We start from the raw sequence: 22,043 nt of genomic DNA on the forward strand, positions 1-22,043 counted from the left end.
TCACCATATTTTTCAGTCAAGCAAAAAGCATGCCCAGCATGCCTTGTGGCAGGACCTTTGGTCTGATTAGATGGTGCAGTAGGTGGGTTAGATTGTGAGTCAAGTGTGTTGATGTTTGGATGGCCTTTTTGTACAAGCTACAGATGGCACCTGATATATGAACTATTTCCTGTACGACCTAGCTTGTCAGCATTCATGTTTTGGTTCTCCTCAACTCAGTCTTCTCCACAACATGGCGCATTATGATTATGTCACGTTTACCTCATGAACTGTATGCGTGTTATGTTAGATATGTTAAATGTTCCATTCACCCCGAGTGGCATGTTTCAGTGTCAGGGTGTGACAGGTGCTGATGCTGAAGAACAGGTTCTCAACTATGTCAGGTGACTTCGTTCATTCCATTCCGGCTTCTGGTCAAACTCGTGCCAGAGTGGATCTCTCTCACAGTTTCACACTCGACACGATTGAATGGCAAACGATTGGTGTGACGGTTCTGTCAATTACCACCAATGAGAATTTTTTTTAGTACAATCTTGCGTATATGACTGTATAGTCATTTATTTTAATACCGTGTATAACACATTGGGCCTAAAATCCGCACTAAAACCATCTGGATGCAACTACTTATGAATCGGGCACTGTGTGGGTGCAATTTTATTTCAACTAGTCCCACCCAAAAATCCCAGAAATGTTTCTGTATGGACAGGGCCCTCATTTTGGACATGTAGAACTGTCAATTGAATTATGTGATGTATTCCATGTTCCAATAAAATGAAACCATTACCATAGACGAGGCTGAACATGCAGCTTTGAGGCCCCGTTGGCTTGGGGTTGCCTACTTTGCTGGATCCAGATCCGACCGCGATGCATTTCTATGATAAACAATATTTTCAGAGCATAGAAAAACTTTTTATGACTTCCGAAATAAGGTTTTTAACATTATTAGAGCCCTGTAGACATGAAATAACACCCCTATACTCTACTTTCATGGTGCATCTCTAGCCTCTGCTCGTCTCTGCTCATCTCTTAGATCATTTGCAAGCAAAACAGTATCATATTTAATGGCTTTATCGCCCTAATGTTCACTATTTGCTGTATGTTTGGCATGGATAGAGACACCAGAACTGTGGAAACATGAAAGACGGACAATTTTTCATTCTTGTCGATCATAAACCTAATAAAAAAAAGAATAAATCCTGACCAAAAAGAGGTAAATACCGGTATTGTTAAGTTAGGTGATGAGTTGGCAAGCTAGTCGTCGGATTGCCGGTGTCCTGTAAGGTGAAGCCAAAGCGTGTCGGGGGTGTTCTGATGTTCTTCTCAACAGAGTTGGCTAGCGGCGTTACTAGTTTGACTACATTTCTCAGTTGAGTGACCGTAAGGTCGCTGTTTTCCACATCAAATATCTTGTCAGTAGTGAAGGTATTTTACTGATCAAATAACACCACAGCCTTCAAAAAATGTCCTTCAATTAATTATGATTTGATGTCACTTTTAATTGATTCATTTTTAATCAGGCTGTCACCATTTCAACATAAACTTAAGATTTTTGACACAAACACAAAATCAACTGAGTGGAAGCTGCCAGTCTGGCTAGATGTGTCATTGCAGCACAAATAGTGAAGTACACACCTGCAACAATGCCAAGTATATCACAGTAAAAGTATCACAGTGTAAAAGTAAATACCCCCAATGGTAGAGCCAAAGTTGCCCCCTTGTTTTCAGCAGTACAAACTAATGTGTCCCATTCTAAAAACTGAAGCGGCCAGCTTGTGTAAAAATGTCAAATCCATCAAATGTTGACGCTAGTGAATGAAAACGTGATGAGCCTTTCGCCGTGAAACCGCTAGATGGCACAATAAACACTGTTTGTGCCAACCAAAACAAATACTGCAATATTCGATGTCATTTGTACAAGTATTTTAAACATTTGGTACTACAAAATAGTGATTAAAAAGTCATGATCATTTGTCAAGTGAAAAACATACATTATCATAGTATCATACTATCGATTAAGACATTTTGTATAAATTGACAAATGAGAATCCAATTAAATAGCACCGCTAACGATGCCATTTGGAACTGCACGTTTCAAGATGGTACAAATATCAGAACCAGCCGCTCCGATTGTTCTCATCGCTTTACAAAGCCCTTCCAAAGACCGGAATGCGGTGCAAACACTGAGCACTGCTGTCGGCATCAGAGCTTAAAAAAGACCAAAAAAGACGGCTTTCTCCCGACCGGGGACCGCTACGGTCCTTAGGTTCTTGAACTCAGCACAAGAAGCTGCACAAGGAACCCCCTACCGTAATACGTGTAATATATGACTATCGACCTAAGGCTACCGTACCGGGGGTAGACGTGCGCGTGCCTGAAGGAGGAGGCGGAGGAAACAAGCGCAAGAGCGCGCACGCACACTGCCAACTAAACATTACGTACTCCTTTGTGGTGCGTGCTGGGGATGGGCGATACTGCACATTTTGGTATCGATCTAATATCACGTAAATGCAGAGTCGATCCTTTGACTTCAATGTTTGTCGAGCTTATTCAATGATTTTGTGAGTCAAATCATAATAAATTGTTGGCAAATAAAACTAATTAAACCGGTCCCCGTGTATATTTTATATATTTAATACAGCACTTATATATAGACCTCATGAACAAGAGCAATGACGTGGATTTCTGGAATTCAGTCCTTATCTGGTCCTGCCTACTGACTGGACCTGAACATCTTGGACTCCAAACACATTCGAAAACATCTTGTGTGACAATCAGGTCACATTGGCCCCCCCAAGTCACGTAGCCCTCTTAAGTTCAACTGGAGTTGTAGTAGTCATTTTACAATATATTTCCCCCTTTTGGGGGTACCAAACCCCCAAAACAACAAACAATGTCTCTTGGTCCAGTTTTGGCCCCTTGGCACCGTTACCATTTTCCCAAGAGAATTCACATATGACGTTCAAGGGGATCTTCAGTCCCTTTCTTCGATGGTCAGCACGATGTCATCTGGAGGGACCCTTTGCGATGAGGGGCTTCTTTCGTGGAGATGAGATGGTGACTTGGCACGTCACATGTCGGAGGAGGGCGCCCATCTCACCCCTTCCTCACTGCCAGCCTCCTGGATGGATGGATGTCCTTCTGCTCGGTCTGGCTCCTTCCTGGACTGTGGACCCAGGAATGGCTGGTCTTGGGTTGATGCGGTCCTCCGGAATGGCTTGTCTCAGTCGGCGTGTTCCCTTGGTTGGTGCCAACTCCACTGGAACATTCCCTTCCTAAACCTGTCCACGGGACAACCAGTTCAGGATTGTTTTTATTAACAATTATTATTAGTGAGTAAAGCAGCGTAAGACAACCGCAACAAAATAATACAGTAATTCTTCACTATGTTTTGGTTTTTAAAGAGTAATTATTTCATAAATGTTGGCCGTTTGGTGGTTGGCTATGGCCTATTATTAGTAATAATAATATATAATGTTAGATGACATTAACTTTCACACTACCTGGAGACGGGCTACTCAGTGGAAAAAAAAGGCTGTCCTCTCATTCCATGTGGAAGTGGTAACTTTTTGTCATCTTTGTCCTCCTTTCCCTTTCTTAAAGGGATCGCGCAAAGTGATACGACTGCAGAGAAAATAACGCTGAGTGATTTGTGAAGTCTGATTTCTTCTAGTTGGCATTTTTTGTGATGCAAATGTATTATGCTTTTAAACGCGTATTGCAGGGGTTTCAAACTCAATTCACTTGGGGGCCACTGGAGCTCGGGTCTGGGTGAGACTGGGCCGCATCAGGTTTTCCAAAAAAAAACCCCCAAAAAAAACACATTTATTAAAAACAAATTAAAAAAAAAACTTCGCTTTGGTTCCAATTTTCTACAATAAAAGCTCTGATAAAACATTCCACTGTTCTCACATATCTTAATTTTTATTTTTCTATACAAAATAAGATGAAAAATAAATAAACAAATCAAGAATAAAGAAAATCAATCAATCAGTAATAAATAAATAAATATAATAATAACAATAAAACGGCAAATAATAAAAACTTAAGAAACCACATATAGTTTTTTTTCAGATTAAAATGAACAAAGCATTATTAGAGCCCTGTAGACATGACAAAACACGACTATAGTCACATTTATACTCTTTTTATTTACAACATATTGCGCAACTGCAGGGTCTTGAGACACATACTAACTCGCAAACTAGAGAGCTAGCGACCTAAACGGTAGCCTTCAAGTTATTTCCTTTCAACTTAAATAGCCAAAAACTTACCACTTCCCCACGGATAGGGAGGATAACTATTAACAGTTATTTAACCTTTAACATGAACATTCTACACATTCGAACATTCATGAACATGAACATCTAATGTAATAATTTTTTCTGGGTACATGATACCATACAGCATCCATATCAAACTTGCGTGGGCCGCACTAACATTAAACTTTCATATCAAGGCGGGGGCCTCAAACTAGTGTCCTGCGGGCCACATTTGGCCCGCGGGCCACGTGTTTGAGACCCCTGGCGTATTGTTTGGAGAAGCCAAACTCATTACTTACTAATTAAGTCATTGTTGACGGGCTTCGCTGCTTACGGGCGTGTCATACAAGTTCATGCCAAAAAATCTGAACTATCCCTTTAAATGTAGAATAATTCAATTAGCAAGGCTAACTATTAAGCCAGGTAGTTTGCTATGCTAACTGTGGCCATCCCTTATGAGTTGCCTGTGCAATGTGACGGAAAAAAAGAAGTGACTATTGCAGTGTTATTTAAAAACAATAATTAATTAGTAATATTATTGTCAAATAGTATTAGTTAATGTTAGTTAATGTTATCTGTTATTATGTTATTATGTTATTTTTTTGCTCACAAAACCACGTTTTGTTGGTAAATATAACTATATCAACAGCGTACACAGATATTTGTAAAAATAAAAAAGACGAAAACTGAAAATGATCGTCGACACGGACACGACCCGTCATATCGACGTCGTCGACACCCGGATCGACCCGGCCGCCCCGGCTGCGTGCTGCCTGTGACTGGCTGGAGGTTGTGTGACTCCGACACGTCAAAGATTGGGATTTCACACACAAGCTCGCACAATTTCACAGTCATATTCCGCTCATTACCGTTGCACACCAAAACGTCACCATGTTGTGGACAGCGAGCCACGTCATCCGGACATTTTCCTCCACTTCTGTGAGTAAAACGTCTTCAATGATTTTTGCTGCATTATTAAATGAACGATGCCACGTTTATGCGTTTGAAAACACGAAGGGACAAAACCACGACCACTCAACGCTTCCATTGGAGTGGGAATGATTCAATCCTTTAAGAATACGATGGGAATTGTTTTTATTATGTTGCATATAGTGCAAAACCGAGCCGTGTTGCATCAGCTTCAATCTCTTCTTTACACGGATTACGATATTGATTGGAGCAATTATTATATATATGAAATAATGGCTTTTTGCCGCCACTACAGCATAAATGTCCAACAATGAACAATGCTTGATAGTCGTCAAGGCGGTGAAAATGCACTTGACAGCAGCAACTTCCAGCGGCTTGGGAAACTCTACACCCGTTTTTCCCTGACACATGTAGGGGACAGATATGGGACGGGGTGGGCGTGGTTAGGTTTCAGCCAATGGCTGTTCTCACATGTGCGTTCAGCCAATGGCAGCGCTTAATGATAAGGCTAAGGGCGGGGCTAAGCACACAAGTGGCCATGTGTAACGCAAACAGATTTCTTCTCGGAATGGAAGGAGAACCAGAGTAGGCTGGCTGGAGGGACTAGCAGGGGTGCAGCCAGGAATTCTGGGCCCATTAACCTTCCTCTTGTGTTAGCTTTCTGCTATCATTTCTCATGTATTAAATCAGCTATAAAATACACTAAAAACAATAAGTTACCATCAAATTTGCTTCTCATGTCTTGGTTACCTTCTTAGGCTTCCTCATCCATGAAAATGTTGCTTTTAATACTTTTGTCACTATACCCCAAAAATGGTAAAATGAACCTCAAGAGATTTTGAGGATCATTATAGTTTTTAGTTTTTCATTGTAATTTTTAATTAGTTTAATTAGTTTTAATTTTAATTTTTCTCATAATAAATTTTACATTAAAATGTAAAACGGGTCAGTGCCGACCCTAACACAAGAGGAAGGTTAAAAAAAACCCTATTGCCCCCCCCCCATCTATAAGTACGTAACATTGTCAAACATTAAAGCATAATAATGTCCTGTTCCCTGTCATTACAGTATCATATGCAGAATAAGCTAAAACTGGCTATAATTGGCCAGAGCCTGTTTGGTAAGGAGGTGTACAGCAACCTGAGGAAAAAGGGTCACAAGGTGGTGGGCGTGTTCACGGTACCTGATAAGGATGGCAAGGCTGACCCCCTTGGTGAGTACTGACTTTTAAATCACTTGCATTATTCATCTCCTGTTGCACAAATTATTATTTGACTGTACTTATACTGTTATACCAATTCACTATTCTATACTATACTATACTATATACTATTCACAGGCTGCACGGTGGTCGAGTGGTTAGCACGCAGGCCTCACAGCTAGGAGACAAGGGTTTAATTCCACCCTCGGCCATCTCTGTGTGGAGTTTGCATGTTCTCCCCGTGCATGCGTGGGTTTTCTCCGGGTACTCCGGTTTCCTCCCACATTCCAAAAACATGCTAGGTTAATTGGCCACTCCAAATTGTCCATAGGTATGAATGTGAGTGTGAATGGTTGTTTGTCTATATGTGCCCTGGGATTGGCTGGCCACCAGTCCAGGGTGTACCCCGCCTCTTGCCCCAAGACAGCTGGGATAGGCTCCAGCACCCCGGTGACCCTCCTGAGGAAAAGTGGTAGAAAATGAATGAATATAGTACTATACCTAGTATTATATTGGTACTAGGGCTGTCAATGGATTAACACATTTACTACATTTACACCCTGATTAATGGTAACTCATAATTGATTGCATTTAATCACAGATAGATTAAGAATTAGAAGAAGATTTGATCTCTAGTGAGTAGGGATTTAAATCTCTTTGTGGTAAACGGTTCCATATGCAACTATGATATCTACATCAAATTTTATATACATTTTGGAAGCACCGGCTATTTTTTTATTCCAAACAATAATATACGGTTGGAAATGTCCCACTTTGTTTGACAGTCCTTGAATGCAAAACTACACCGTGTTTTTACCAGTTTTCTTTCACCTCATATGTATGGAGGACCAAAACTGCCAAAATAATAAATAAATAAAAGTGGAAATAAAAACAAAAAAGAAAAAAAAAGAAAAAATTAAATACAAAAAAATAAATATAAATGGAAATAAAAACAAAACTAAATTTTTTTTAAATTTTTGAATCTTGTTTTTTATTTTTGTATTTATTTTTGTTTTTATTTATTTATTTATTTATTTATGTATATATTTTTTTATTTTTGTTTTTATTTCCATTAATTTTTATATTTTTGTATTTAATTTTTTTTTTTTTTTTCATTTTTGTTTTTATTGTCACTTATATTTATTTATTTATTTATTATTTTGGCAGTTTTGGTCCTCAGAAATGCAGAAGGAAAAACTATTCAAATGAGGGGGCGGTCCTAAATGTGTCTTGGGTTGAACTGTTCGCCTATTGGTTGATCGACATGTGAGTGCGAAAGTAAAAGCGTAACACATCATCTGTTTCATACTTACCACGTTCCAAATCATCCAAACGATTGGCAGCGTCCCTGAGAAGCTCGGACACCGACTTCCTGGTGGACCCCGCCATTATTGTCCCGGTAAATGTATACTTTTCTCCCTGTATACTTCCTCTTGCTGTGGCCGTTTGCAGGCATACCTAGTCGATTTTCGCACTGACATGTCGATCAACCAATAGGCGAACAGTTCAACCCAAGACACACTTAGGACCGCCCCCTCATTTGAATAGTTTTTCCTTCTGCATTTCTGAGGACCAAAACTGCCAAAATAATAAATAAATAAATAAATAAAAGTGAAAATAAAAACAAAAATGAGAAAAAAAAATCAAAAAATTAAATACAAAAAATAAATATAAATGGAAATAAAAACAAAAATAAAAAAATATATACATAAATAAATAAATAAATAAAAGCAAAAATAAATACAAAAATAAAAAACAAGATTCAAAAATTTACAAAAAATGTATTTTTGTTTTTATTTCCATTTATATTTATTTTTTTGTATTTAATTTTTTGATTTTTTTTTTCATTTTTGTTTTTATTTCCACTTTTATTTATTTATTTATTTATTATTTTGGCAGTTTTGGTCCTCCATACATATGTGGTTCCAATTGCTGATACGATGTGGGAATTCATAAAGGTAATGCATAAAAGTCTGCATATTCATTTCATATCACATTGAAGAGGAAAGGTTCGCGATCGCGTATCACGTAGCAGTATCTGTCCAAAAGTGTAGTATTGTAAGTATTGTTGTATGAGCAACAAATGGTTGCTTTTGTAAATACTGTATCATACTTTTTTTGTATTGTACTTTTGGCTGCATGTGCATGTGTGGGTGTGTTTGCTGTTATTTACAAGCGTCTGTGAATGCAACAGGAGTTGAAGTGATGAACCTGAATGCACCATTTTAGAGAACGCCAGAGTAGCGGTTTGCTACTTTTGATGCTGCTTGTTGAGTATGAAGCATCCATTATCTGACTGGAATCTTCCCAGTAGGGATGAGCAAGTACAAGGTTGTATCTGTACCTCTATCCGTATCCATATTCGGAGTGGGTGGGGCATAAACCGGAAGTGGGTGTGGTTTAACCAGAAAAGAATTGCAAGGTGCATCCTGCAACGTATTGGGAGGGATGTAATATTTTAATAATATTTTAGCATATTTATTTTAGAATATATTTTAATATTTTATGAACCAAAACCAACATTTTTGGGTGAATCTCAGCTCAGGCCCGTAGGTGGGCTGTGAGTGGAATAAATTAAAATATGAAATCAAAAAAAAGTTTGGTCAGGAAGCACAAATCAAAGGAAATGCAGCCGGAATAAGCGCAGATTCTGGAAAATGTCAAAAGTTTTCTGTGTGGGTTATTGTGTGTACCTGCTCTATAGGAGTCCACCATCGCAATGGTGTTGCCAATCACAATATGGGGGACTATGCCTTGTTTTTCTAGTCTGGCATGGACTGTTGCTGTGATGATTTGTAGTCAAGTGGAGTTTTTGTGTCAATTGTTTTTTTCACGTTGAGCGGCAGTCATGTCACGGTGACACTGACTAACCTGTGATCAGACTGCCTTGCCCTCAAATGTTTATAGAGGAACGATAGGCATGGTAGAGGCGGGTGGACCCGCCCAATAGATTGACGTTGGTGCTTTTGGCTAATGCGTTTAGTTTACATGTTTGCTGTTGTCAAATATAGAAATGACAGATTCCATGGCCTACTAGAGACTGAAGCAGTGCAGGTATTGTTTTTACTGACAGTCCAGTGTTGTGCTAGCATTAGCCACTTAGCATCGAACGACCACAATTATGCATGTAAGCACTCAAAGTCATCCCTGTTTTAGGGTGTAGATCACCTTTTAGCCCCGCATCAGCATCTGTAATAGATGATGAGAATGAGAATAATAAATGGACGGCTAATCTGTTCCTTCCTCTGCTTTTTTCAGCCTTGGCAGCCGAGAAGGATGGCACACCTGTGTTCAAGTTCCCCAGGTGGCGCGTTAAAGGAAAGCCCATCCCGGAGGTGGTGGAGGCCTACATGGCGGTGGATGCCGACATCAATGTCATGCCCTTTTGCTCTCAGTTCATCCCCATGAACATCATCGATCACCCCAAACACGGCTCCATCATCTACCACCCCTCCATCCTCCCGCGGCACAGAGGAGCCTCAGCCATCAACTGGTGAGGAACAGGTCCTGTGTTTTGTAAACGTGGGTGTAGACTCAGGTCTTCTGAGCCGGGTCGTTGTCATCGTGCTACTGTATCAGGCTTAGCAGCGGGTTTTTAAAGACGTTTTTTCCAGTCTTGCAATGCGGACCATGTATTAGCGATGTCATAAGGTGGCTTTTCCCGTCGTGGGGAACATAACGGGAGCGCGGCAGACATGGCACACAATCCTCTTATTGGAGTTTGGGTCCAGTTTTAATGCTTTGGATGCTTTAATGCTCTGGATTCAAAGTACAGTATCTCAGTATTACTTAGGCTATTACAAGGCTTATTCCTTGCCACCGCAGACATGGTAGCCTGTTATCCATATCATATTGGTAATGGTAATGGTAATGGTAATGGTAATGGTAATGGTAATGGTAATGGTAATGGTAATGGTAATGGTAATGGTAATGGTAATGGTAATGGTGATGGTTTTATTTCATTTGAACATGCATCAGATTCCAATTGAATGCATCCCATAATCAGTTCCCAGTTCCACATGTCCAAAAGGAGTAGGAAGAAGCAAAGCTTATTCAATGCTACCCCTCCATCTGGTACTTTTACAATCACTAACTGTTACATTTGTTCACTTCCTGCTAATATAGTTTGTTTTTTTTGTTTAAATTAAATTAAATTAAATTAAATTAAATTAAATTAAATTAAATTAAATTAAATTAAATTAAATTAAATTAAATTAAATTAAATTAAATTAAATTAAATCATCATTTACAATTTATTTACAAACATTTCTTTCCCTTTTCTCTGCATTACAACACGAGAAAACAAGTTAATATGAGCAAGCTAAGAATGCACATCATTGGGACACAACTATTTTGACACTTAAGTCCTAACAAAAAACTTTTTTTTTCCAAAAAGCATAACTGACCTGTTTATTAACTGAGCTGCAGCGATATTATATATCGCTTGGCGATTGGCTTTTTGAGTGATGTCACAACGCCTTCAGCTACTCCGTAGTAATGCTGGTACTGGGTGGTAGTTTTGAAAAGTTAACGCTAGGTTAGAATCATGCCTCGTGCGAAATCGAAATCATGCCTCATGCGTGTAATACAATATTTAATACATGTTATCATCAGCATACGTGTTATGCATGATCAGAGCGTGCATATGAAAGCATGTTTTTATTTTTATAGTTGAAATCCCAATGACAGCACTGTAAGCTAGCTGAAACTAACTTCTTTTCTTGTCTTATAATGTAAAAAAAAGGGTGAGGTTCATGAATGATGGGCAAAATTATAAGAAAAGTGCAGTTCCCGTCAAAACATGAGCCCCATTTTTGAACGGCTCACCTAGATCCAGATCCCCTTAAGGCAGGGGTCTCAAACTCAATTTACCTGGGGGCCACTGGACTGGGCCGCATCAGGTTTTCCAAAAAAACAAAAACAAACCGCATTTATTAAAAACAGAAAAATTAATAAACTTTGCTTTGGTTCCAATTTTCTACAATAAAAGGTCTGATAAAACATTCCACTGTTCTCAAATATCTTAATTTTTATTTTTCTATACAAAATAAGATGAAAAATAAATAAACAAATCAAGAATAAAGAAAATCAATCAATCAGTAATAAATAAATATAATAATAATAATAAAAGGGCAAATAATAAAAACTTAAGAAACCACATATAGTTGGTGGGTAGACAAATGATTTTTTTCAGATTAAAATGAACAAAGCATTATTAGAGCCCTGTAGACATGACAAAACACGACTATAGTCACATTTATACTCTTTTTATTTACAACATATTGCGCAACTGCAGGGTCTTGAGACACATGCTAACTCGCAAACTAGAGAGCTAGCCACCTAAACGGTAGCCTTCAAGTTATTTCCTTTAAACTTCAATAGCCAAAAACTTACCACTTCCACACGGATAGGGAGGATAACTATTAACAGTTATTTAACCTTTAACATGAACATGAATCAAACGTAATAATTTTTTCTGGGTACATGATACCATACAGCATCCATATCAAACTTGCGCGGGCTGCACTAATATTAAACTTTCATATCAAGGCATGGGCCTCAAACTGCTGTCCCGCGGGCCGCGTATTTGAGACCCCATGCCTTAAGGAGCCATAAATCCCAGAGTCTTGCGAATGTTTATCTCTGCTAACTAGCTGTAGGTTTATTTTCACGAGATATCTGGTGTGTCATTAGGACCCTGATTGACGGGGATGAGAAAGCTGGTTTCACGGTGTTCTGGGCCGACGACGGCCTGGATACTGGACCAATCTTGCTGCAGAGGGAATGTACCGTTGAACCCAACGACACCGTGGATACGCTCTACAACCGCTTCCTGTTCCCGGAAGGCATCAAGGCAATGGTAACAATTGATGAACGTCATTGTGGTTCATCTCATTATTTTACGCTTTTTGTTGTTGGATTCACTACATTTTTTTTATTGTCATTTCCGTGTTTTTTTTACATTCTCACTACTCCGCTACCCCGAAAAAGCCAGTGTAGGGCTGGGTGATATGTCGAAAAAAAAAAAAAATTTTGATACGTATTTCTGTTAAGCACGATATCAAAACCAAGCATATGGTTCATATAAATTATAGATATAGACTGGATTTGACGCAGTGGTCTCATGTTTCAAGATGGCGCCGTTGGAGTGCAAGCTAGTTACGACAGCTCCGTTTCTCCTGCAGCGTTTTTAGTGTTTAATCGTAATTTTTATTTATTACTTCTTTATTGTTTTTGTGCCAGACGGAACCCTTAAGCAAGTGTGCGGCTATGGATGTTCATCTTGTTACGTTTGTAGTGGCCGCTAGCGCCATTGTTGACACTCAGGAACAGCTGTTAGCAGCTGTTAGCATCCCTTTGCTACGTCCAATGATCGGATATCCTTGCGGAAAGGGACGTGAACGCTTTTCATTGTCATCCCTTCAGGCGCCAGAGGTTTTTTTCAAGAAAATATTCAGTTTTGCTATGACTATGTCAAATGGTTGTAGATTGAAGATGGTTCAAGATGAATATGTTCTATAAATGATAAAAGTCACGAGTATAACCAAACGTTTGTCACGGGAGTAAATTCACTTATCGAAGGGATGTGTTTTGAAAAATGTCTGGTAGTGAACGAGTCATGTATTTCACAATTCCTCTCATCCCCGCTGTAGCATTTTAGCTTCCTTGTTAAAACATATTACGATATTTTTCTTGATGTAACAAACTGAAGATGAATTTTGTACGTAATACCGTCTGAGAGCCGCGTTAGCATGTCCAGATATCCAACTTTGTATGTGATTTTTAGCATCTTCATGTGTCGTGTGGGTGCAGTATGTTTCGTCAACATTGTGGATTATTTTTTTTTGGGGGGGGGGGATTTGCAAACATGCAGAGTTCAGAGTCACACTGCCAGCTGTTTGCTAGCAATGAACAAAACAGGAGACACGGGTTCTTCCTTAGCCAATCCGGATGCAGAGCACAATTCATTCAAATACTGTAAAAAAAAAATGCAATTGTATGAAAATTCTGCAAAACAACATGAAATGTGATGTAGCAAGGGAAATCATCCATTTGATCGGCTGAGATCATCTGTATAATAGTAATAATTATGCATTTAATTCAAGTGCTGTTATCCCTAAAGAAAATCGATGCATCCAAAGCCACATGATGATGTCATGGGAAGTAATCAGTTGGTTTTCCGATGTAGGTGGAGTCGGTGCAGCTCATTGCTGATGGAAAGGCACCACGAATCCCACAGTCAGAGAAAGGTGCAAGCTACGAAGGCATCCAGAAGAAATCCAATGCCAAGGTGAGATTTCAAGTCAAGTACTCTCCAAATAAAAAGCGTCGGTGCAAGTTGTGTAAAATGATATATGATATGTACAGTGTAATGGGCTCATTTGAACTACATGTGTCGGTCAGAAGAGTGGAAAAGCATAATAGGTTCCCTTGAATTGATTTGAAAAGATTATTTCCAGTGTGATCACATGAATATTCCATATTTAGTAACACTAATTCAATGAGGAGAGGGAAAACCAGTAAGAACAAACAATACCTATCACCTATCACCTATCAACTTGGACTGGCATCCACAGAACCGCTCCACACCTGATGGCCCGTTATCAGTTTATCAGTGATCCATTAACTTTCCTTCCCTGAATCATTCATCGATTATGTGAATGAGGCAACATCGTAAATGTGCTTTCAATTTGTGGAAAGGTAGAAAAAGCTTGTGAATGTTCACCAGGGTTTTTTCTCCCACTCAGATCAACCTTGCTCAGCCGGCTCAGGCCATCCACAACTGGATCCGGGGCCATGACAAAATCCCAGGAGCCTGGGCGGTCATTGATGGCCAGGTGTGTTTCTTGGCACACATCACATTTCTGCACTTTTTTTTTTTTTTAAAGAAACCGCCTTCGTTTTTTGCTTTTCTTTTGAATGTGCAAGCATGTCGTGTATGTAACTTGATGGATTATTTTGTCTTTTGATGCGTTTTTATTCCAAAAATAGGGTGCACCGATTACAAATTTCTGCCGATTTTGATATTGGCCGATACCAATTTAAAAAATAATAATTGACAGTGGGGCTGCACAGCGGTGGAGTGGTTAGCGCACAGACCTCACAGCTAGGAGACCAGGGTTCAATTCCATCCTCGGCCATCTCTGTGTGGAGTTTGCATGTTCTCCGGGTTAATGCTAGGGTAATTGGCCACTCCAAATTGTCCATAGGTATGAATGTGAGTGTGAATGGTTGTTTGTCTATATGTGCCCTGTGATTGGCTGGCCACCAGTCCAGGGTGTACCCCGCCTCTCGCCCCAAGAGAGCTGGGATAGGTTCCAGCACCTCCCACAACCCTAGTGAGGATAAGTGGTAGAAAATGAATGAATGAATGAATGAATGGTGGTACTCATCCCCAAATTTTGCAGACACAGCGGATTGGAACCGGGCTCCATTCGCTGCCTGGCGGATGATCACATTACAAGCGAGGAAGTGTTGATGTCGATACCGTCCTTTTTCATTATAATCCAATACAGATCTGTGGCCGACATAGAAGAATCGGGATTGTCCAAAGACCGGCTTGCTGGACAGAGCACAAGGTCAGGGGTCAGCAACCTGTGGCTCCAGAGCCGCATTCATTGTGTCTCCCTTTGCAATGCTCCAATATTTTTTTTACATGTCTTTGTATTGAGTTAAAAATCCGAATGGCTCTTTTCATAGTAAAGGTTGCCGACCCCTGATCTAGAAAAAAACCGCAACGAGACCTCAAGTTTAGTCGCACGCCATTTGTGCTCCATCCACATGACTCATTACTAGCATACAGCAGTAGTACCGGCAACCTGCATTGGGTATGCATCGTGTACTGCATCAGGAACAGCGTCCCTTTTCAAAAGGTGTTCATACTGCATATTTGGGTCATCAGCGATATGAAGTCAAGGTGGTCATCCGTATGTCTCTCATTGTCTGTACTTACTGTACTTCCAGTATGACTCCGATACTGCAAACACTACAGTAAACTAGAGTAGAGGATGTTTGATGATGTTTGTGTCCCTAACTGTCGACACCCAGCCAGTTACCCTCTATGGGTCATCATTGCTGCAAGGATCCGTTCCACCCGGCCAGCCACTGGAAGTGGAGGGAGCATCTAAACAAAGCCTGGTGGCAAAGAATGGGCTTGTCCTACACGGGAATGATGGCAAAGCGGTGAGTACCATAAAGTGTATGTCACGGAATTAACCAGGCGGTCATGAAGGCACCTTTACCTGTTTTTATTCCAGGTCCTTGTCAAGAACCTGCAGTTTGAAGATGGAAGAATGATTGCCGCTTCAAATTACTTTTCATCCGGTGAAACTCAGAGTGTGGAATTAACCGACAACGAGAAAACCGTTGTGGAGGAGATTAGGGCAAGTTGCAAGTCAATGTTCTTGGGTTCTTAATCTTCAGTGTTCTCCACCGATCCACCTCTTTTTGCCACAAAACCTCAGAATGATTGACTTTTCTGTTACTGATCATAGAATATCTGGAAGGGCATCCTCAGCAACGTTGCAGCCATCGAGGACAACACTGACTTTTTCAAGTCTGGAGCTGCTTCCATGGACGTGGTCAGGTGAAGAAACCCACGTTTGCTTAAAGGAGGTCTAGTGCTGCACCAATCCAAGCCCAGTCCTAATAATACATCATGGTAATGGTAATGGTAATGGTTTAATTTCATTTGAACATGCATCAGATTCCAGTTGAGTGCATCCCATAATCAGTTCCCAGTTCCACATGTCCAAAAGGAGTAGGAAGAAGCAAAGCTTATTAAATCCTACCCCTCCATTTGGTACTTTTACAATCACTAACTGTTACATTTGTTCACTTCCTGCTTTCCTAACATAGTTTAGTTTTTTTTTATCTAAAAATTTCATTTTATTAGTTTAATTTTTTATTTTTGTCACTTAGGCGGCATTATGAATTATCCTTACTGACCTTTTTTGCAGTACATTTAGCGAGTGAAGATTGCTTTTATAGTTATTATCCTATATTTCCACACAATAAGTAAGATATGGTAGAAGCAGAGAGCAATAAAGAGTGTGGAGTGATTTCTGATTGAGAACAAATTTTGCTTTGTTCAATATTGAAATATTTCTGTCCACCTTATATTGTATGAGGTTTCCAGCTCATATTTTCATCTCTTGTGATCCCCAGAAATGTATTTCTATATTTATCATAGTAATTGATCAAATAATGAATGTAAATTAATAAAACGAAATTTTTTTGTATTTTAAAATAAATCTGGATATTTTTTCATGACCACAAGAAATAACAGAAATTTCAACAGAAATCAAGTTGGCTGAGAAAGATACAAGACAAGTACCAATACGAGTGTAGAATAAAAGACAATTTTAATCTTTGAGTAAAATATCTGATCATGATTAATCACATTTTTAAAAATCCATAGTTAACTCAGAATTACTCACATTTAATCGCAGATAGAAAAGTTGAGCTTGTTATTTTTTACCAGAACAGCAAATCACCGTGTCCGCGTTTTACTGCCGCATAAGTAGACCAGGGGTTAGCAACCCATGGCTCGGGAGCCGCATGCGGCCACTCAACCTTTTTAATTTGAGACCCATAGCAATTCTTGAAATGATTTTTTTAACATGTTTTTCTTCTTCCTAGTTCTCCCATTTCTTAACCAGTTCAAACAAGTCCAACAATAAAATGTTCAGCTCACTCAGGACAGGTTTGATGCATAAATAAACATAAACATAACATATGAACATTCATTTCATATTTTCTGTGAAAGTTTTCTCATTAGAAATTGAAAAAAAAAATGGCACCCCTGCTCGTGAAAAGTCACTTAAAATGTTCCATTTTAATATTCCAAATTATTCCATTCCATGACTGAATCACTTTGTGGCTTCGACGGTGATGACAAGGCTTGCTTGATAAAGTACACGCTTCCCAACCTAAAGATCGCTGGTTGAATTCCCGCCTATGCATTCATCATGTTGTATGCAGTTACATTACATCACACGGAAGTCACTGTCCTCTTATCGCCCCCACTTATCAACTAATCAATTCTATAATAAATACATATATCAATAATAAATACATAGAATGACAAAAAACCCAATAGGCAACGTTAAACACATATTCAACATGATATTAACTCTTTCAAGACCAGTGCCGCAAAGCATAATGGGAGATCACACTCGACTTATTTGGCTTTTTCTACTGCTACCCCAATTAAGACAAATTAGTCAAACTTGTATAGCGCAGCTGGAGTGCTGACATCCACACCCAGAGATGGTTGGTTCAATTCCTGACTTGAGCGCAAAATACCAATTTAGTCTTACTTTCAAACATTTCAACTTTTGGTTGTATTTACACAGCATTTCAGTCCAGCTTCAGCTTCCGAACGGCTCCTATGTTCATTTTTTTCAAATTTGAATGAATTTTCTTTGTTTTTATCTACTTATTGCGTTGCTGTGTGATGTTTTATGTCTTTTAGGACACCATGAGTAAGATTGGTATGTGAAGGGGTGACTTCCTGCCATGGGGTTGAGAGGTTTTTGTGAGCTGTGTTGTTACTCTACTTGCAAAACAAATGACCAAGTTACCTCTTCCTCACAGACTTGAGTGCCTGCCAAAAAAACTTTGCACAGGTACACTATAGTTGAGTACCATCTAGTGGTTCAAATGGGACATGACACAACAAATATTTAAGTATGTCTGAAAAATGAGCCACAAAAAGTTGATATTATTGATGCTAATTTAACTATAGTAGTTAAATTATATAGTAACTATATTGTGGGTGTAATTATATAGTAACAATATAGTAACTATATTGACAGTTGCTATGGTACTATGGTACTACGAGGTACATTATTTAAAAAAAAACAGAAAAAACCTTAAACTGTATTATGGAAAGCAGGAAGTGAACAAATGTAACAGTTAGTGATTGTAAAAGTACCAGATGGAGGGGTAGGATTTAATAAGCTTTGCTTCTTCCTACTCCTTTTGGACATGTGGAACTGGGAACTGATTATGGGATGCACTCAATTGGAATCTGATGCATGTTCAAATGAAATAAAACCATTACCATTACCATTACCATTACCATTACCATTACCATTACCATTACCATTACCATTAGCAATTTATCGATCAGCAAAACGTATCATGTCAGGACTACCCATCCGTCATGTTACGAACTTGTATTTGTGTAGAAATGTGTAACTTCCCACTTCCAGATCTGCAGACGCCAGGACCGCTACTGTATTTTCTCGTATTAGTAAATAGAAATAATCAATAATTCATTCCCTCTCTCCACACTCCGTCTCTCTATATGACGTTTACTATAAAAATGAGCACAACACCAACGCCGTTTGACATGATTTGAATATTGTGACTGATGACAAAAGCACGGAGCGCTATCAACCATTGGCATGTCCATCCATCCAGGTTGGTGGAGGAGGTAAAGCAGCGGGCCGGTGTTGTCCTTCAGAATGAGGATGTCTACATGGCTACCACCTTTCAGGACTTCACTCAGATGCTGGTCCGTAAGATGAGAGGTGAAGAAGACGAGAGCGATCTGGTCATTGACTATGTGAGTTTGGGCAACACTTTCTTGCCGTTTTAAAGGCGCAGGTTATACATTACATATGCACACATACATTTTAGCCCACTCAGCTTGCCATGTATTGTGTGTGTAAGTGCGGTCAAGTTGTGCAGTGTTGTATTCAAGTACATTGTGACGTAAAAAAAGTGTCATATTTTCCACAGCTCAAATATGAATAGTTTTATTTAGGTGTTTTTTTCTTAACAGAGATGATCTTTTTAGTGTTTCTCAGTTTTTGTAAATGGATGGAAAGTACACGTTTGAGCGAAATGGGTTATTGTGGCAGGCCTAGTTCTCACCAGTGTTGTTTTTGGCAGCCATTTTTATCCTAGTTTCAGTTTTTTTGATGAAAATGCTTCTTATTTTAGTCACATTTTATCCATATGTGACGTGATGAATACAAAATCAAATGTAGCTATAGAGATGGTAGGTATAAAGAATATCAGTGTGATGAGTAGGCCTGTCATGATAATCGATTAATAAATAATCAATAATCAATTAATAAAACATTAATAAAACAATTTGAAAAAATAGGTTGCTAATTATGAGTGGCCAGAGTGCTAGCACCACATTAGCCTCGTGAGAAATAATATGCTAACATGAATGAAGGCATAGAAGTGAAGGTTTGTAAGGTGATGCTTTCTGTTTTTCAACAGAATGAGCAAGATGAGCACATGAACAAAGACAACTGTAAATAGAGTTTAAACAAAACAGTGCAAAATAGTGCGTGCTCACAGTCTCTGTACGGTTATATGGCAGGTATGGCATCAATTGACTATACTTGAGCACCATCTAGTGGTTCAAATGTGAATTACACCCCTTATAGAAATAATTCATTCTCCAAGGTGCACCAGATTATAAGGCAAAGTCTCAATTCCGGTGTCTATTTCTGCACGGCAAAAGGCAAAAGTGAGTTTAGTTGAACTTTATTCTACTATTGAACAATACACTCAGCATACTTTTAATTAATCATCTCTCACAAATGTGACAGATTACATGTACACACAATACTAGGCAGAAAAGTCATGTTTTTGATAGGCCACCTACTAACACTTTCATCACATTTTAGTCACCAAAGATTAGATTGTTTAGCTCGTCATCCTTGTATGTCAGCTTATGACCGGTACTTGATCTTTGTGGGCGATTTGTGACTGATACCATGAAACGTTGTTTTGTGCGCTACCAGGCAATCCAAGAAGTCAACAACATGACGGTGAAAATGCCACACCAGTGTTTCATCGATGGCTGTTTTGTGGATGCTGAGAATGGCAAGACCTACGATACCGTGAATCCAACTGATGGATCGGTAAGCGATGTCAAGACGATACCGGGAATCCAACTGATGGATCGGTAATTGATGCCAAGATGCTTTTGCGTCAGCGTCAAAGCTCGTCATCATTGCCGTCGTTTCCATATGTTACATTCTTTTCCAGGTCATCTGTAAGGTGTCTTACGCCTCAGTGGGGGATGTGGATCGTGCGGTGGCGGCTGCCAAACAAGCTTTTGTTCATGGGCCCTGGGGAAGGATGAACCCCAGAGACAGAGGAAATCTACTTTACAAGTGAGTTGCCAAAGTATTATGGCCACAATGAGAACAAATCGGAGATTTTGAGAAAATAAAATGTGGTAATATTAGCTTTGACCAAGGCCAAAGGTCACATAAGTTCCCCGTTTTCCTAACTTTTACGGTGGAGTATTAAAATAATCTGAGAAAAAGTAATATCACTTCCAAAGGACAGAGTTTAGGGGAGTATTTTCCGCTTTGTTTACTGTGATGTTTCACCTTAAAAAGTGTTCATGGTTCCCATTTGGCAGTACGGAATCAACCATAATACATTTCGTGAATAAAATCAGGGGTGTTGTCCCTTAGCGGTCCATGTCTCCCTCGGTTCAGGGCTTGGGTTGTGGGACCCCTGGCTCCCCTGCCCTGTTGCGCCCCACAATGTGGCGCTTCGGGGGCAGGGTCTTGGGGGGCCGGCCTCGGCTTTGCTTGCCCCCGTGGGGCCGGTGCTTCTCTGGTGATGGGAGCTGGACCTTTCTGCGTGGGGTGAAGTTTAGTGGGTGGTAAGAGGAAGTCCCTCCCCTTTCATACGTTCTCAGTGACAATTACACATACAGTACACATATGTATACACACAGCAACAGAAATACACACATCTACATGCACACTCACAGTACTTGCTTTTTTGTGCTTTTGTGCACAACCCACCGACGTGTCCTTGATGTCATTATGTTAATGCAAATTAACCTGCACTCCTCCTGTTTGACCCTCAGCCCCCAATGTAGTTTGGTTGAAGCACGGTAACTCCGTAGCCACAAGCTGGAATAAATATTGATGGGAAATGGAGAAAGAAAAGAGTATTTAGATTGGTAAAGTTCGCTTCAAAGCCCTGGTAGCTCTTGTAGCAAGACCAAAGTTATTTGTATCTACTGTCGCTGTGTTTGACTTATCCTGGATCCCATGGCCTACCAGAGAGTGGAGCAGTGCAGGTATTGTTTTTATTGTCATATCCAGTGCTACCTTGGCATAAGAGTGGCCCAACTAACCAGTGCTTTTCACATTTTTACATCTCTCTGATGATTTTTGCATTAAACTGCCAGCTAAATTGGAGTTCCAGCTGCTATTGACGGGCTGTCAATGTGATGAACGTGGCTGAAGTCCAGTGTTGTGCTAGCATTAGCCATCTAATGCCATAAATCTTACTTTTATGCATCCCCACATCGTATCAGCATTTGGGAGCAAATATGAGGTGAAAGAAAAAGGGGAAAAATACATCTGTGGCGACCCACGGCGCTGCAGTGGGCCACCAGCCACCCCAGTCGGTAAGCCCCACGAAAGGAGACACCCCAGCCCCCAGCGCAGAGAGCCCCCACTGAGGAAAAACTGGATATATGGGATAAAAAAAATAAAAACATTAAAAAAATGAATATAGAAAGTATATATAGAAATAATGACATAAAAAGTAAAATATATAAGAACATTATTAAAAACTAAAGTAAGCATGTGTAAAAAACATTTGGTTTAAGATCCAAAACAAAAGGTATAGGGTATAAAATAAGCATTAGA

At 39.5% G+C, this 22,043-nt stretch overlaps 1 protein-coding gene across 1 annotated transcript in view; it reads left to right on the top strand.

Annotated features, from left to right (window-relative positions):
- The first annotated feature begins 5,029 nt into the window (after positions 1 to 5,029).
- The window catches only part of LOC131138406 (mitochondrial 10-formyltetrahydrofolate dehydrogenase-like), a 31,414-nt gene continuing 14,400 nt past the window's right edge, over positions 5,030 to 22,043 (top strand). The window contains exons 1-12 of the mRNA XM_058087293.2: positions 5,030 to 5,198; positions 6,258 to 6,402; positions 9,649 to 9,883; positions 12,085 to 12,250; positions 13,580 to 13,681; positions 14,139 to 14,228; positions 15,439 to 15,573; positions 15,648 to 15,773; positions 15,885 to 15,976; positions 18,820 to 18,964; positions 20,163 to 20,282; positions 20,410 to 20,537. Coding sequence (XP_057943276.2) covers positions 5,151 to 5,198; positions 6,258 to 6,402; positions 9,649 to 9,883; positions 12,085 to 12,250; positions 13,580 to 13,681; positions 14,139 to 14,228; positions 15,439 to 15,573; positions 15,648 to 15,773; positions 15,885 to 15,976; positions 18,820 to 18,964; positions 20,163 to 20,282; positions 20,410 to 20,537 — 1,532 coding nt within the window. The 5' untranslated portion in view covers positions 5,030 to 5,150. The remainder of the gene's footprint in view (positions 5,199 to 6,257; positions 6,403 to 9,648; positions 9,884 to 12,084; positions 12,251 to 13,579; positions 13,682 to 14,138; positions 14,229 to 15,438; positions 15,574 to 15,647; positions 15,774 to 15,884; positions 15,977 to 18,819; positions 18,965 to 20,162; positions 20,283 to 20,409; positions 20,538 to 22,043) is intronic.

This window comes from Doryrhamphus excisus, linkage group LG6 (assembly GCF_037039965.1).
Source record: "Doryrhamphus excisus strain RoL-2023G ecotype Guam linkage group LG6, RoL_Dexc_Guam_v1.1, whole genome shotgun sequence".
NCBI lineage: Eukaryota > Metazoa > Chordata > Actinopteri > Syngnathiformes > Syngnathidae > Doryrhamphus > Doryrhamphus excisus.